This window comes from Numenius arquata, chromosome 11 (assembly GCF_964106895.1).
Source record: "Numenius arquata chromosome 11, bNumArq3.hap1.1, whole genome shotgun sequence".
Lineage (NCBI taxonomy): Eukaryota > Metazoa > Chordata > Aves > Charadriiformes > Scolopacidae > Numenius > Numenius arquata.
In genome coordinates, this window is record NC_133586.1 from 7,293,060 (window position 1) to 7,311,331 (window position 18,272).

At 45.5% G+C, this 18,272-nt stretch overlaps 1 protein-coding gene across 1 annotated transcript in view; it reads right to left on the minus strand.

The window, feature by feature from the left end:
* SLCO3A1 (solute carrier organic anion transporter family member 3A1) overlaps window positions 1–18,272 on the minus strand; it is a 143,085-nt gene that overhangs the window by 109,675 nt on the left and 15,138 nt on the right. Inside the window, exon 2 of the mRNA XM_074156266.1 lies at window positions 8,436–8,901. Coding sequence (XP_074012367.1) covers window positions 8,436–8,901 — 466 coding nt within the window. The remainder of the gene's footprint in view (window positions 1–8,435; window positions 8,902–18,272) is intronic.

Sequence of the window (18,272 nt, forward strand, 5' to 3'; positions counted from 1 at the left end):
CTCAAACCTGCAGCAGCCTCTCCACAGGGCAGGAGGTGTAAAGCCTTCCCAGCGGCTCACAACATGGCAGACATCACCAAGGGCAGCAGCAAGGGGGGATGTGAAGCCCTACTGGCACTGGGCACCAAGTGTGTGTCAGGACACACAATCAAGCAGTAACTATTTGCAACTATAAGGCAGTGATTATCTTTTAACACTACTTCAGGTCACTGCCTTTTGTTGCAAGGTTACAGAGGCACAGCAAAATTCACGAGATGCTCACTTGGCTGAGGACGAGTGGGATAATCATTTCTGACAAGCCCAAAAATATCCTCCACACCAAACAACACAAACCTCCGTATCGGGCAAGAAGACTTTCACGGCTGCTTTGAGATCAGTGCCCTGGCTCGTGCTGGCTAAGGGGCAGATCCTGTGCCTTGTCCTGCCATACGAAGGCACATGCCAAAGACATCTCCAAGAGTCCTCAGTGCCAGCGCGAAAATTGGGACCAAAACATCTGGAGGCTCCTTATGTACAAGGAGTTGGGGAGTCTCAGTCAAATTCCCAGGAGAAAGGCCAAGACTGACGGCACAAGCTGGCTTGCTCTCGCTTGTGCCATCAAGGAGCACAAGAGCTTCAGCTCTTGACATGGTCAACTCAGCACCTTCCAATCTATGTAATTAATTTTATGAACCTCAGTACTAATATGTACCATCCTTTGTATGTCTGCCGTTTAAATGACAAGGACGTGGCTTTAAAGAGGCTGCCCCAGGAGTAATGTACCTCACTGAGCTCTCCCAGCCGATGACTGTTTTAAACACACTACAGAAAGAAACCAACATGCTCATAAAGTGAAATGATTTTTACAAGACAGCAGAGTCAGCAAATCCCAATTAAGCCAAAAATCAGCTGCAGAGTACACAGAGAGCACAGAGTAACATGGAAACAGCTCCCACCCTCAATATGTTCTCACACAAAGTCATTTGTGTCGGACTCAAGCTTTATTTACTCAGCTCATAACAAAAAAGAAAAGCTATTAGCAGAAGGTTAAGCTAACTGGAGCAATTGCTGTAAAATAATGGAGCCCATAGCAGTTACGACTTTGTGCATATATACATTTAATTGAATAAGTACATCCATTTAGCTACCGCCTTTCACAACTCAGCCTTCCTGCCTGCAGTGGGGAAGGCCATTCCCATTAATTGATTATTGTTACTGCTTTAATACACCCTACACGCTTGTTTATGTTTCCATTTAATTTTACAGGATATTACCCCTGGCAGTGTAAAAGGGGACATGTGTAACCGAGCCAGCCCCGCTGACACACGGCAAATGAGAACACAGACCTCTCCCCAAAGGGGAGTAATTACAAAAGGCTGCAGGTTATCGATGGATCAGTGGGTTAGGCCAGCACAGTTAATACCGGTATGTCCGCATGAAGCCACGCGATTTAATCTGATCACAGTTAGTCCATGGGGAAGACAGTCTAGTGACTCTGATGCAAAGACACCTTTCAGTAACGAACAGGCATCGCAGCGCTCACGCTGGCAACAGCACTCCTTTCAGTTTAGGGCTAATACCGTGTCTTTCTCAACCCCTTGGAGACCGTGGCAGCAAAGAAAGGCTCTCCAAATCACCTGTAGGAGGATGCATTTACCGAATAAAACAATTATAAAATTCTATCAAGTCTTCAGGCTAAAAATATTACATACCTATAAAACTGCATATACTAGCAAGGAGAAAAGCAATTCTGTGGACCAAGTGCTCACACTCCGCACACGCCCGCATGGAGGTGGACAAACTCACCGAGCAGCCCATGGGTAACAAGCAGGCACACAGAGGAGATAACAACAGATAGGAAATCAGCCAAGATCCACTATAAAAGCCCTAGTAGAAGCAGGCTTTAAAAGGAAAAGGGTTAAGGAAAGCACAAGGCTGGCAGAGCCTTAGGTGGGTGAGCTCCGAGAAGCATGTTCCAGCAAGAAGGGCTAATGTGAATAAAGCACCCAAGCTGTCTGCAGACCACGAGGGAGCACACAAGGAGTACGGCCAAGGGGGAAAGACTGTGAGGAGCAAAAAGGCCAAGCAGCCAGCATGGGCAGAGCTGTACAGACCTCTCAAGAGGGTCCTAAAGACATTCCACTCAATACACATCAATGGAGGGCCTCAAGAAGCTGGTGACATGACCTGTATGCTATAAAGAAAAATTATTCTACTTGCTATGGTTTAGAAACAATAGGTTCAAACATACACTTCAAGAAATTTTGAAGAAATTTGGAAAGCGCAAAACTGAGAAAAATACATTCATCCTCCATGCAAGAGAAATTTCAGCAGTCAGAGACAAAACTAGCAAGCAGCCACTGGAAAGCTGAGCAAATTTCTTAATGGGGAAAAAAAAGAACAAAAAACCACCACAAATCAACACAGAATGAAAAAGTATTCTACAAAATTGGGAAGGGAAAGAAACAATGCCCATCCCAACACATTTCTGTGGGTACCCAGCGTCCTCACCATCTTTACATGGAACCTATCATGCTGTAGATATCGAGCTATGTAAAGAATAGATTTCCAGCCTGAAAGCCAAACATCTGCAAAGTCTGCTTTTTCAGCTCCAAAATATTCGGGTTTTTTTCAGAATTACGTGGTGTCCCCAAGGAAACAGAATTCTGAAAGCTTCAAAAAAAGAGAGGCATTTGCTATTATGAAAGGTGCTGTCACTGACTGCGCATTCTACAGTCCTTCAAATATAGTAAGTTACACACAAGAATACTGGTTAGACAATGGGGGTACATCCCACAGAAGGTTGGGGTTTCCAAATCTCCAATTTCTATGGCTTTTTCTTTAATGGCATTGAACGCTTTTTCACTTTTGTTTATAGTCAGGAAGCTCCGCTCCTTTTTCAAATTTTTTTTTAGTATTTATTGATGAACCTTCATATATGTAATATCAGATAAACAGTAGATGAACAATTTCAAAGCTCACAGCAACTGCTTAGCTTACCAACATGAGCTTCCTAATAGAAATCCAAGTACTATTTCTTTGTATCACCATATACCAAACGTTGACTCAAACTCTGATGATTCCAGCATCTTATGCTGATAACTTGCTATTAGCTCACCACCATAGATACTAACACTCAGATTTAATTCTTGTCAGTCGAGAAAATGCTTCTGCTTCTCCAAAACACAATGGCTGCTGTCATTTTGACTGACGTAAGCTACCATAAGTGATTTTTCAAATGGACAAATTTATCCCTGGAGACAGCAAGATTCCAACTAGGGCAATGTTTGTCTTCCTCTGCAGCAAATCTTGAGTTGGTGCTTAAAGCAAGCAAAAAAGCACCAGAAGCGAGAGTGAGCGTTTCTCTACAACTGTCATCGCAAAACAAAAAGTGCTTCCACACATTCCACGCAAAATAACCCCACACTGCTGCAAAGGCCGGAGTCAGCAGTGACAACGCGGAATTCCTTCCACCTTACTGGATTAGTCCCATGGGGGCAGATATGGACAGACAACGCCATCCTGTCGAGTTCTCCTTTTATAAGAAGGGTAACAGCTGTAACAACCTTATGATAAACCAAAATACACACCGAGAAGGGCAGATAGAAGCCTAGCAGAGGAGACAGAAGACAGAAGCTCAACAGACACATCCAGCAGTGCTGAGTTTTCTACCTCTCTGTTTCTCCACCCTGCCATGAAGCAGGCCAAGAACAGCTCTGTTCCCCTGGGCACACCACACTCAGGCACACCCTTGCACCACTAGTAACTCGGGAGCGCTCATCACTCTTCATCACTTATTCCTTGACGCAAGACTTGCCCCCTCTGGGACCTCCTTCAAATTCTTCTTCCCATTAGAGCAGTTTCTGCATGTCAGCAAGGAGTCTGAAGTGGCGGGTCCTGAACACGTGGGGTGTGCGTTCCTGAAGTTAAACACTGAAACAGCTTCAGCAAACTTAAAAGAGAATCTCCGATGCATTAAAGATCAACGCAGTGTTCTTCTGAATGAGCCACGCAATCTGGCAGTGCTCCCTCCAACATCAGTATCAATTTCCTCCATTAACAGGAGACAGAACAATAGCAACTTCCTCTATATAAGGCAGCCTTTAATTGTCCCAGATCAAATACTGGCTCCCAAAGGCTATAAATTCTGCTCTATAGGTAATCATGTTCTAGACAAGATGCAACAACTTCTATCGGCAAATGCTAAATGCTGCAGGAAGCCCAGAAGGTGTGTATAGAGACTGTTAATAACATTAATCTACCACATCACTGCATGGGCTCTCACTGAACACCCAAACCACTGCTGAGAGCAACGTGGGTACTCAGTGACCAGAAACCACTCGCAAGCTCTTGCTCGTCTGAGAGGCAGCAAATCCATACAACCACTGTCAGATCAGTTTTTTCCCCCCTTGTATCAACTCCACGACACCTCTCCTCCCCCTGCTAATGATAAAGTCTTCATTGATTTCAACAGAACTCAGCAAGACCTAGCAGAAAATGAACTAAAGAAATGAGGGAAATGTCAAGTGAGTCATTATCGGGTAGAGAAAGGAACAGTGTAGTAGAGTAGTCTTCAACATAGTTTTCCTCCTTCAAAATAAACGATGCCACAAATTGAGGGAACCCTTTGACGTTAGTGAAGCTGCAGCAATGCTCGTTACTGCTACACAATCTGCAGGAGTGAGGAATTCCTCAACTCAAAGGGGTTACTTATGCCAAATGCCAATAAATACACTGGCAAAATTAACCTGCTTCTTTGGAAATCTCTAGACAGGAGTTCAGATATTCAATAAAGAGCAGACCCAAACAGAGAGGAGCAAGCAAACCAGCACTAAAACAAAAGATTTTTCCCAACTTCTAACAGCTAAGAAAATTCCTTTATTTTTTCATCTTTTGGCTGCTATTGCCAATGTTACAACCTTTGTGTTGAGCAGGGGCTTGGATGCTGAAATGGGAGGAGAACGTATTTCCCATCATTAGCAGGAGCAGGCACGGTCCCGCTATCTAACTCTGTTACAGCACAGACGTGTTTTCTTTTGAACATCCTTTGGTGCGTACTTCCACACACGCATCTTTTTTTATTTGATTTGCCCCCGGTTACCACAACACAGCCCTTTTCCTAGGGCTGGTTACTACAGCAACAGAAGCTGTTTGAGTTTGGTAGCAACACATTGCAGGCATCAAAAAATATGCTATTAGCTCAAGAAACATGAAACTACGTGTCAGCAGCCCATGCCACAGAGATATCTTCCTGTAATATCTCACCCCTGTCTCTCTAATTATGAAACTACGAATCCCCACATCCTTGGCAGAGCACAAGCCTGAGCAACCTCTGCCTTCAAAGAATGCACAACAGAAGTGCTCTGCCCACCATCTCCCATGGGCCTGACATGGCAGAGAGACCACAACGAGCCAGGTTTGATGGACTTCATGGCCAGAACTGTGTTAGATTCCACGGATGCTACTACTTGCACTAGAAGTTAAAGCCAAAGTTTCACTTTCAATTCATACATGGTATCACGTCTGCGGTCTTCTGCACATACGTATTAGTACTAATAATGTTTTTTTTTCAAAAGAAGGTTTGGAGGTGGGTTGTGGTTGGAGGAATCTCCCTGTATTGTCATTTCACTGCAAAGAGGCTGTATTAGATATTATATGAATTTACTCCACCAAACTCCTATACAACTCAAAAGGAAGAAAAACTCTCAGTGCACAGTGTTATTTCTAATTCACTGCCCTTGGGACACAAGAGGGTTTTTATTGCAGCAGGTGAACAATTACTAGTACTTAGCTGTCAGGTGAGAGACTGCTTCTTCCCCTCAGCTACAAACAGCCCAAATGCAGTGTATACGTACTCGACGTTAGCAATATACTGAAGACAGCACGGACTGGTCAACCTGATCATTTCTCAGCCACAGCCAGCCATGACGGAAAGTTCGGCCAGACTATTACCGCTGTTATTAATTAGTTTCTATCCTGAGGGAGCAACCTATGCCAGATTTGCTCCTAATTTAAAACTGAGGGAACTTACCCAAAAAACGTTTTATCCGGTCACACACAGCGTAGCCCCTACTGAGTGAGCATGCTATTATGAGAAAGCAAACTGATATAAATATAGCACAGTGACAGTACACACTCCGCAGTTATTTCCTCTGCAAAACGGAGGAGAATGAAGTAAGCTGCTCAGCCAGCTTTCTGCTAAGGCCACTGGAAATTGCATTGGTGACATCAACAAAAATAATCAGTTAAAGACAAATCTGAGCAAATAACTCTCTAACAACATTTCAAATCGAGAAGTCTGACCTCCTCTCAAATATTCACAAACCTGAGAAGACACGTACATTTCCACCAGCTTCTTCTCCATTTATATTCATTCACAGAATACCTTTCTTCCCCTGTAATTTTCTCCTGTTAGCTTTCATTTTTACTAGCCAAATTGACTGCAAGTTGATGTAAGAATTAATCATCCCATATCTGAAAACCGGCTTGTGATGGATTGGCTGGGACAGGGCAGATATTAAACTTCATTGTTGGTACGGCTGATTGGTTGAGTGTGCATACACATGTACTCTTCTGCAACCCATAATTCATATGTAGAAATTCAGATTATGATTTTCATAGCTAAAGCCAGTAAAGCAAACAACCCCAAAGTGCTTGTGCTTTTTAAGACTCTACATGTAGGAAGGAACATGGTTAGAAGCATATGTCCGAAGCAGCACGTAGTAAGCAGAAATCATCTTCTGGCAGTATTTTTTTAGCTACAGTTGAACTGCCAACTTTAAAGAAGTTATTTTAGCATACAAGATGAATGTATCTGAGGAACAAAAAGAATCACTCTTCCTAGTCCTCCTCTCATGCACCCTCCTCAATCCTGTTCTCAGACATGAAGCGTTGCTTAAAAAATGCCCATGGAACAGACTGAAAGAAGTTGCTGCTTCTCTATATAGTTATTTATAATAGATAATCTCAGAATCACTCTTAATTCCAGCTCATCATTTATGGTGTTGGCAAAGTTGCTGCAGTGAATTTAGTCTCATTATTCACCTTCAGGTTGTACAGTACCTTGTATTTTATATATCATCTTGTTTTATCCAGTGGATCCCTCACAAGCACTTACAGAACCATGTGGAGATGAATAATGATCCAGGGACAAAGCTAAAAGCTGAAATACTATGATTTTACAGCCAGTTACAGGAAAACAAGGACACCCTTTGAAGATGCAGAAGCCGCTTGTCAGTTAAAGTAGCAATACAACCTGCGATGCTATAGCATGTTATATAGTTAGTCTTTCCCACAGGCCTCTGCACTATCCCAAGACACTGAACACCATTCAGAAAGTCAGCAGGACTGTTCAGCTTTGCTGTCTATGGCCATACCCCAGATGTGTGCAGTTACGCTTGGAAACTTGATAAAAAATGTCTTCACAAAAAAATAACTGCTAATGGGATCATCCATTCAGTTGACAGTCAAGCCAAAACAGGGATGATAGGACAAGTGCACAGTTGTGGTTTCTAGAAACTACACTAGCAAGTGCAGGAGGATCACATCAATGGCAACACGCACTTCATTGATTTATTGCATTGGAGCCATTTATCTAATGACAAGTCCTGCAGAAAGAAGAATGAGTCAAGCTGGTCAGTTTTTTCAGAAGACAGCTTCACCCGCAACATCCTCTCTAAACGTGCTGGAGAGGACACTACTGCTGAAACCCATGAGCGCTTTACCCCAATAAGAGATGTTCCATTGGGTAACGGAAGCCAAATTTCACATCTTAACCATCTAGAAGAATTTTGTAACATGATCACCAGAATCATGAGTTCTACTTCAGGCTCACCATATCTCAAAATAGACCTCACCGGCTCCCGCATCCCATCCGTTACAGGGATCAAATTATCTGGGGTCCTGCCACAGCACATGGGGTCACAGCACCTACTCCGTAACCGGCACTTCCTTGCTAAAATGTGATGGCGTTAGTGATAAGACATGCGTTTCCTCTCAGTCTGTTTATACTGCCATGATCACTCAGACACAGACAAATGCTTCAGGAACAGGAAGGGAACAAGGGCATCTTGGGGAAAAAAAAGAAATCACCATCATCACATATGCCACTTGGAAACTCTTCAGCTCAAAGTCAACCACAAGTAACCAATATCAGAATTTAAAGCAATCTGGGCAAACACAATAGAAGGAGTGAGCATCTTCCTAATCATCCAGTAATAACCACCATGGCTGTCAACCTTTACCATTGCTACAATAAAAGCAAATATCACTGTGTTTCTCTGCTGCTCACAACAGCTTGGTGTAGAGATCCCTGCCAAGTTACCTTTACGAGCACAGCAGCACATGGAGAAGAAACCTCAAGGCATCCCTCCCACTGGCATCAAACAGATAAGACAAGAGGGAGATGCCGGCCCGCAAGGAAAACCTTCAGTTAGAAGAAGTTCAGAGAGCCTTACCTATGTACAGGGAGGAATCTTTCCGCCTCACGTGGTCATCAATGTAGGAAACTCCCAGGGGCTGGACAGGGGTAGCACCAATGCCCAGGAGAACCTGTGCTCCAATGAGCAGCAAGTACATCATGTTGGTAGCAGTCCTATTCCTGCAGATAAGGTCCGGGTCTGGTCCCTCATCGCTGGTGGACCCGTTGGCAGCACAGACATCCCTCCCTTCAGCCCCCCAGCGTATTTCTCCCGATTCATATTCATACTGGTGGGTCAGAAATTCAGGCAACGCAGAAAGGAGAGCACCCAAGGCCATGACTATCCCTCCACATCCTATTAAGCGTGGCCGGTGTCCTCGGGCTCCGAAGTAGCTCACGAAGAGGATGAGGGCCAGGTTGCCAATCTCGAAGCTGCTGGCAATGACACCCACATCAGCACTCTGGAGGTTGAATCGCCGCTCCAAGGTGGTTAAAACACTCACCTACAACAAAGAAATCCAGAGAAAATTACTGAAAGGGAATACGATCCCCCTTCTGTCCTCCCCATATGTCCTGCTAAAGCGTAAGTTTCCTTGACATTCCCTTGGAGCCAAAAACCTACACATCAAGGTCATCTAAATCACAGTATTGTAGTGGTTGACCTCCAAGCATGATCTGACTATTCAAATACAGCCACATCAGAAGGCCCTAATACCAAGTGACATTTCACAGCCTACCACCTGTCTGAGCACATGTTCATTTCCAAATTCCTGCGCACATCGATGTATATTTTGGGTGCCTGCAGAGACCCACGACTCCACGACTGGTTATCCTCTCTTTGCGCCCCCTTTCTATCTGAATGCACAGCCTTCACGTTGCAAACACCATCCCACAAAAATCAGATCACACCGAGCCCCACATCATGCTGGGGCACCCAGTCTTCCTCTTGGAATGAATGGCAGTTAGCAAGCAGCAGAAAACCTTGCGGATACTTGGCTCGTACACCAGCACAAGGCCATCAAGTCAGTCAGAGACAGCAATGCACAAATAGGCAATTTGGCCAGCATACTTCTATTGAAGTACACAAATAAAATGCTGATCAAAGGGTTTAAACCATTTGTGGATTAGTTAATGACTGGGATCGTCACTTGCAGAATAGTTTTGAGAAGACAGGCGAATTAAAGTTTACATAGAAGATATAAATCCACCACGAAGAAGGCAAGATTAACAAACAGGGGTTATTTAACATAAAGATAGAAGCATGTGAATAGTCTTCAAATATTTAACATTGCTTCAAAAAGACCTGTTCTTTGTATTCAAAAAGGGCAGGACACAAAGCGACAGGTTTAAACTGCAGCAGAGACAGTTCAGGTTAAATACAAGGTGGGGAGAAACCAGACTCTTACTGGTAACTTTTGCTTGTGAAGCACTGAAACATGCTGCCTGGAGAGGCTGCAGAGGTCTTTAAAAAAGCATATACCAGCATCTGTCAGGAAAGACACAGGTATGACTGATCTTGCCATAGGGCAGGAAAATGAACCAGATGATCTCTTGAGAGCTCTTCCAGTCTTGATTACATGGTGCAATGAAACACAACATTTTCTTCAACAGTCATAGCACCAATCAGAGTAGGAAGATGAATCATTAGGTACCTTGCTTGCTGTCATCCCCGCTCAGGAGAGAAAACTCAGTGCATTCTCATATCTACAGCAGTGTCCCCCTTACACAGGAAAAAAAAAAATAAAAGAAATCCTGAACGTGTCACAGAAATGCCAAAACCTTTTACCTTGGATAAAAGACTGTCTTCTTTTTCAGATTGCAAAAGATGAAGATATTTAAGGTTGTCCTAAAACAGGCAGGTTTCTCTATTCAAAAAAAAAAATGCGATAAAGACCTCAGAGCAGAAGGTAGCCCCTGGATAGAATAAAAATAGCCTCCCACTGGAGGCACTGAAAATCTTTGCTGATAAACCTCACGAAGCAGGACCCAGTCTGACCGACTTTAAAGTATTCTGACAGCAGCTCTTCTCTGGGGGCAGTGAGCCTCTGTTAGGGTACACCAGGGCACAGTTGGACAAAGACAGCCCCATCGGCAACAAAATGGAAAAATGGAAACAACCCACTTCTGCTGCTTTGCATAAGCAAAAGCTCCCAAACTTGACCCTGACAAGTGTCCAAGTCAGATGTCCAAAACTGGATCATTTTCACAATTTTTGAAAATTCAGCCTTCATCCCATACAGGCAGTTATCATTTCATACCACTGCTGTCATCCTCCCTCACTAAAGAGCCAAGAACTGAGCAATGCAAAAAATCCCAAACAACCCTAAAAATCAAACCCTGTGACTGAAGACAACATAAGAGCAATAATTCTTCCCCATGCCAAAGCCAAGCGAAGATGTTCTTGTCAGAGGGAGAGGAGATGATCACCTTGTCTGAAACACCGGGTGCGGGTACCTGTTGAGATGAAAGAGCTCTGTGATTCACGAGGGGAAATGGTGTCCTCTTGTGCGAGGGCACAGCATAGCCTGTCCCTGTTCCAGCGACCTCGGCCACACTGCTCAGGGAGCAGTGCTCAAGCACATATTTAAGAGCAATGTCACTGTTCCCAGGGGCAACAGGGCAGAGCAGACGGGGACAGACACTGTTGGTGCTAAAAGACACCACGTTGGTATTTTCAGAGCAAGGTACACCAAGGTGGAGGGACACAGACCACACAACAAACACCAACAAACTCTAAGCAATGCAAAGCCCTTGCTACGGGAGCCCTCCCTCATGCTACCACCTCCAGCATGTCCCCGAGGAACATAGCTATAGTTGATGTCCCATGAACACCAATCTTGGCAGAATGGGGAATCTCTCCATGATGAGTATATAACTCTGAGCATGCAAAATCATGTCCGTGGTGCTCATTTCCGAGCTACACCTAGATAGGAAACTCATAATTACTCATTACAGCTGTGTAAACTGAGGCAGAGAGAGCCAAATATTAATGAGAAAAGTACAGTCAACAAAATTAATTTCTGATGGAATAATTTAGGCTGGAAGACTGAAAGCCAACAGAAGTGATTTCTCAAGGCCAACCGGTACTAACTAGCTTTGGAAGTCTCTCCCACATTTCGACCTGACTGCCAAATTTTAGTTTTTTATCATACATATATGGAAGTGGCTAGAAAGCAGGATGGCATTTAGAAACAGTTGGGTACCACACCTTACAAGGGTCAGATTCTGGGCAGCTGGACTTCAAATAAAAAAATGCACCATTTCTAAGTGCAACTCACAGGGACAGGAACAATAACTTAATGACAAACCTGGGAATTAAACCCGAAGTCCCAATTCTCATTCTGCTCTTATTTCGGTGGGACTTTAGTTGTTCTTTTTCTAAAAAGCTAAACCACTCACAACAGGGAAGCAGAGTCTCATCATTCCCTAACAGTTCCTTGCTTTGCTTTGGTGAAGAGACTGAAAAAAGAGGAAGAGGACAGAAAGCAAACTCCCACCCTCCTGATAAAAGCAGGCAGGAGTTCTTATTCCTCTGGCCGGACCACACTGCATTTTCCAGCCTGCTCCTTCTGGCTGTAGCACTGCCAGCCAGTGATTCTAGCTCTGTCTTTATTAAGTGGGGTACGGGGTACAGGTAGAGGCACGGTGAAAGAGCAAAACTATCGCATCAGCCTTAAGCATCCAGAGGAAAACAGCATCTAAGAACAAAGTGCTGACACCAGCGTCAGCAGAATAGCCTTCGAAACACTGACAGTCATGGAGGGGGGGGGGGAATATCCCAAAATAAAAACAGGGCAGAGAAATAAACTGTCAACATGCAGATTTTTAGCCAGAGAACACCAGGAACACAACTGCATTACATCCAGGGTGGCTGCAGCCCAGACAGCACAGCCCAAATTCTTGCTTTGACATTGGCTGTGACCTTAAATACACAGGCCGGCAACAAAATCGGCATTAGCACAGCAGAGATGTCACCTGCATTTATTCAAAGCAAACCTCTGCCCAGAGCCAGACTCATTCTCCCACCCTCCTCCATACCTCACCTTTACAGGGCTTCCTGCGTATAAGGTATAACCTGACTAAATACTTGCTGTTTCCACGTGGGCTGTTCCTGGTGCCCTTGTAACTTAGATAAAAGAGCACTGTGCTGTCCGTATTTCCTTTCACAAGCCTGCTCCCCAGCAGATAAGCCACCACCGCTCCTAGACACTAACTCCATTTATTGAGAGTTACATAAAACGTTGCAAAAGACACGACGGTAAAATACTGACGTCATGCAAAAAGGCTGCAAGGATTATAAAGAGTCCCTGCGTGCCGAGGCCAGGTTGAGCATTCAGGAGCGCAGCCCACGTGGATGCTGGTTTAACAGCAGGGACGCGGGGAACGGAGCGGTGCGACAGCACAACGGCGTCAGACGGACAACCTCCCGCTAAAACACAGCGGGGAAACACCAGGAGCCCACGTTATTAGCTGCGAAGCTGCTGTTTCCTGGCTCCTGTCAATTTACACGGCTGTTTTGCCAGGGGTGGAAAGAATAGATTAAGAGGATATTCCGTTAAAAAGGCTTCTAACCTAAGATGAAAACAGTTCCCAGGAAGCTGTTACAATAAACCAGTAAAATTCACGCAGACGAGGTATGTGGGCCAAGTGGCTAGGAACGAGACATTCATGTGGTTTGACCCCAAAAAGTTAGTAGTGTGTAACCACCCACTGAACCAGACCAGTCTGGAGAAGTCATGAGAGGACAGAGGCAGAGATAGTGTATTTTTGGCAAATGCCAGCGGCCACGATGTTGGGAACAGCACTGAAGCTACAGCTTTGTATGGGTCTGCACCTGCGTTAAAGACAGCTCTGCCTTACCTGCCGCTCTTATGTCCTCAAGGCTGTCCTGCAGGTCAGTTCCCTGCAGGTCACTGAAGCTCTGACCAGCAAAGTACTTCAACTGCAGCTCTGAACACAGCCCTCAATTGTGCCAGTCCCATTGCCTTTTCCCACATCTCAAGGCCTCCACACCCCACACACGCTCCTTTGATAGGTACTGCCTTTCTACCTCTAACTGCATCTTCTGTCTCCAGAGGGATTCCCATTTCACCCACTCCAGACATCTCCCACACAATTAAAGAGCAGCTCCGCTATGATTTAGCTATGGCATTACAGAGATCAACAGGACCGTGTGGCTGGTGTTTCTCCACAAGTTCATGCTCCTCCAGACTAAGTCTATGCCAGATCACTCAACTGGACCACCAAAACTAAATCAGGTTGGGCATCTGTGCACCTTGCTCACACGGAAAGCAAGCTTGGGGATCTCGAAAGACCATATAACCCAGCCTTCTGCCTTTTTGTGAACACGCTGCCTAACATACAATAACAAAATGTAATTAAAACTATGCTTGCACTATCTCCTCTTCTTACAGAGCCATAGAATTCTGCACACAGGCATTTGGTGATTTCAAAGACTAACAGTCACAAAGACTTGGGCTAAAGGGGCCTCCTAAGTCCACCCTGAAACACTCTTCAATGATTGAAAAAGGAAAATGATCTCCCATAATGCACACAGTGATAAATGACCCACATCAAATGAAAAGAAAAGAAATCAATCACCACCTTAAAATTTTCCAGCCAAAGCAACTTACATTGCAAGCCCTGTAACTAAACCCAGGGAAGCTTTTGCCATGCCATTCTGGACTTATTTCAATAATACATACTCACATTCATCATTCCTGTCCACCCCAAATCTACAGATCTTGGCATTTCTGAAGCAAGGTAAATTTGTTCTCTCTGTAGACTGTTTATTTTATATTAAAGCTCAGCAAAAACGCAATCCATAGACCTGCTTCACACTTTTGACCCACTTTATCACTAAGAAATGAACTGAAGGCTGGGGGCACCATTATGGAGTCAGAGACACAGTGCACTGAAAATGAATATCATATTGTTCGTATCTCCAATGATCAAGTCATATTCACCCACAGAGTCTACAGATAAGTTCATTGTATTAATAATACAGGGTTATATATAGAAAACACGTTGACTTTATGCCTGAAGGGCCTTTTTAAAAGGCTTCTTTTTAATGTAAAATACATTTTCTCAGTTATGTGGTAAGAGATCGGACTTGAAGAGACATGTCTGCAGTGCTACAGGGTGTAAAATAATTGCCTGGCAACTATGTTCCCAAAGGAAAACAAACACGAACCATCTCCCACAGTCTCCATTACAGAGCTGGGAAACACAAGATTCCTCGAAGGGCCAAAGCCACCATACGAGAAACAAAGCCACTGCTTCCATGTGCCTCCACCTGCTTCTTCAGATGCCACCTTGTCCTCTCTCCCAGCAGCCACGTGGGATGGAGCAAAGGGCATCCCTGAGTTGGAGGCACACTCTCCTCCCCGTAGAGCTGGTACCCATGGACTCATCCCGCCCCCCCAGCGACACCACAGCCACCAGCCTCAGCCTTCAGGCCCAGGGGAACGATGCTGAAACTCAGCTCTGAGGTTTTTCTGCTCCACAGTTCCAGCGTTGAGATGATCGCTTGTGGTTGAGCCCCATTTTTTAAAGCACTGACAATTCCCTTGGCATCTTGCCCACTCCTTCCCTGTTGGATGGCTGGGAGGAGGGCATCAAGCTTAATAATACCCTGTGCCCAGCCCCAGGCATCAGCATTCCTTTCTGCTCCCCACCCCACTGAAATAGTGAGGGCATCGGGACCTCCCATCTCAGGCTGCTGATCACTCGTGTCAACGCCGTTCCCCATCCAACAAAGTCAGTGGAAACTTAAAAAGATGTTCTCACCGCAGATGCCGACACCCGTGCGAACAGAAGGGAAAGCCAAAAAAAAAAAAAAAAAAAAAAAGGGTGGCGACACGAACACACCCAGGCTGGCTCTGCTCAAAGTCTGGAAATCATCTCTGCATAGAAATTTGCATTCACAGGACAGGGATAATAGACGCCGCAGCTGAACCACTGCTGAGAAGTAGGGTGTTATTAGCTTGGCTGTTGCTGCATGTGCTTATGCCGTTTCTAGGCCAGCACTGGAAAATCTGCAAGTTACAGTACTGGTGCCACGAGGAGTTTGGTTGCAGCTCGGATCTATGCCTCGCTGGTGTGAAAAATTCATTTTATATTCTGGTGACCGGCTCTGAGATTACTGGCACGGTCCCAATTAAGCACACATTCAAGGTCAGGATTTTCGGTGGCCCGAATAGAAAGGGTATCACACCGTGCAGCAAGAGAAACCATACACCCCACTCCTGGTCAAGGCAAGACAGGAGTTTTGGCAACCCTCCCTTATCTGGCACCGCGCAGAAAACCTTTCTGCCGTCTCTTGTCCCACACTGTGCATCTCCTCCCCACATTTCAGTCGTCGCAGCATCCTGTGCCGCTTGCCGACGCAGGGCACAGAGCGAGGGTGCCCGTGCAGCCCTTTGCTGGGTGACGCAGCCCTGCCACAAACGCTCCCTGCGGCGCCGCTGCCTGTCACAAACGGAGCAAAGAGCAGTCGGCACCCACAAAAGATATCCTGTTTGGTCAGGAGCTGATACACCACTGCAAAGCCACAGTTTGTTTCCAAAGAGCTTCAAACAGGAAAAAAAAAAAAAAAAAAAGTCACGAGCCTCTTGAAGTTAAACAAGTGTATTTTCCACTATTCTAGTGAAACTGGGATCCACACCGATCAAAAACGCAACATAAAAACTTAACCTCTGATCCAGGCGATCATCGCAGCGAACAGTGATGCAGCTGGGCTGTCCTCATCTTCATCATTTGCTTCCTAAAGATCCCACAACGGGACACAAGGCACTGACCCCCTTTCCTGCCTCCCCGGAGAAGGAGCCCTGCCCCATTTAGAGAGGTGTGAACAAGAAGATCATCAGGGGTGGTATCTGCAGCCCATCCCCTCGTACCCGTCACGGAAAGTTAGCGTTGAGTCACTTGCGGCTCAAAACAGACCCAGGTATGAGAACCAGGCCACACGGAACCTCCCACCAAAACCTGAAAGGCTTTTTCTATTACTCTGAGACAGATCTGCCTTTTTTTTTTTTTTTTAACCCTTTAAAGTCCCAATCTATGGTGATGCTATCGCAACCGCAGCCTGAGCGTCCACACAAGTTTCCTACCTCCAAGCCTGCCGCTCCAGACTCACCTCACTGTGCGAAGGCAGGTGATATTTTAGTCTCTGACAAGGCATCCACATAAACACAACCAGCGCCAGAATCCGTTTGTAGCCTGCACTGCTCTTTAGTAGCACACACGCAACAGGGCTAGTGGATATGCGAATCCTTATTTTTATTTTTTTTTTAAATGTCATGTCGTCATTTTCACTGGCAGCAAAATAACGCATCGTAAGCGTGCAAAGAAGCACAGACCCCAACCTTGTAACTGCGTTTTTGCATGCTTTAAAAAACGTAGCATAGAACAGGGCTGCCGGCACACTTCAAACCCAGAGGATGAAGAACTCCACGTGGAATAAACACGCAACAGCAGGAGCTGGCGAGCAGGAGCGGCCACTCAGCTCTGTCAAATCAAACAGCCGAGGGAAAGCAGCCGGAGCATCTTTGACACGTTCCGAGGTGGATCTCTGTTTTTTTCCTGTGGCTGGCAAGTAGGTGCACAACTTGAATGTAGGTTCCTACCGCACCAAAGGCACTTTTGGCCATATACAGGACCGGCAACAAGATTCAGACATGGGCCCGGGGCTCTGCAAACAGGGCACCATTGCCCTAGGTTCATTCACCTCCAGTGGAGAAGAGGAGATGAAACTCACGTCTCTGGAAGACTCTTAACAAGAAAAAAGCCTCTTCCTATGCACTATCAAAGCACAAGAGAGGCAGGATCCTAAGCTGTCACGCTGCAACACCCTCACTTCTCCACCTCCCCAAATCAATGCAAGTTTGCGTGTTTAGCTAATAAAACACTTCCTAACACACCACTTCTCTGCTGGCAGAGGCGGCTTTCTACTATAAACAGGGCTACTTACCACAGCAGAAACCGAAACGCAAGCCAGGCAAGAAAACCTGTCATACAAAGGACTTCATGTTATCTCAATTTACCGTCGAGAGCCGAATTCAGGGCTAAGGGTTGCATCCGCGTTATGCCACGGTGCAGACCGAGAAGAGGGGCCCACAGAGCTGGTTGCAGAAGCGTTCCCAGCTACCAGGCACGAACCCGGGCAGAAGCGACACAGGCAGGACACTCCGAAGCAGCGTTAATAAAAGCTTTGATGGAAGCCAAATTCAGTTTTCACGGTTGGAAGGCAACGGTGATTATATAAAGGCTATATATTGAGAGAGGAGGTTTTCTGACAAGTCCTACTACTTTTCTCCTCATCTGCTCTGGCTCTGCTGATATCTCTCCTGCTCCACTCCCTACCCAGCAGCAAGGATGCCTGGCTACAGCAAATGGAAACTCAGCTTAGGGAGAAGTTAGAAGGCATTTCTCATCAACCAGTACATGAAATGCTTTAATTTAGTAATCTTTGGGAGGAAGCCACTAAAAGCGGAACCAACAAAATGGCTACATTGTATTGCTAATCCACAGCACTTCCTAACGACTCAGAAAAGAAACACCAAATTACTGTAAGCATCTGAAGGTGGAATGAGGGTCTCTCTAGCACCCAACTAGCAACACCCCGAGCTTGTCCCAAAGCCACATGAGCTGCTTGCTTGTTCCCATCTCCCAGCCTGCAGCCCACGCAAGAGCTGTCCGTGTCATCCTGCTTATTTGCTAAGTAACACCCTCCTACGAAGCTGTTCACAAACGACTCATTTCTCCTTCCACGTTGTCTCCGCGCAGAGCCAAGGGTACGATTGGGAGCTGCTGCCAAACTTCCCGATGAAGAAAGGGGCAGGCCGGGACGCAGGGGGTTCGTGGTATAGACAAC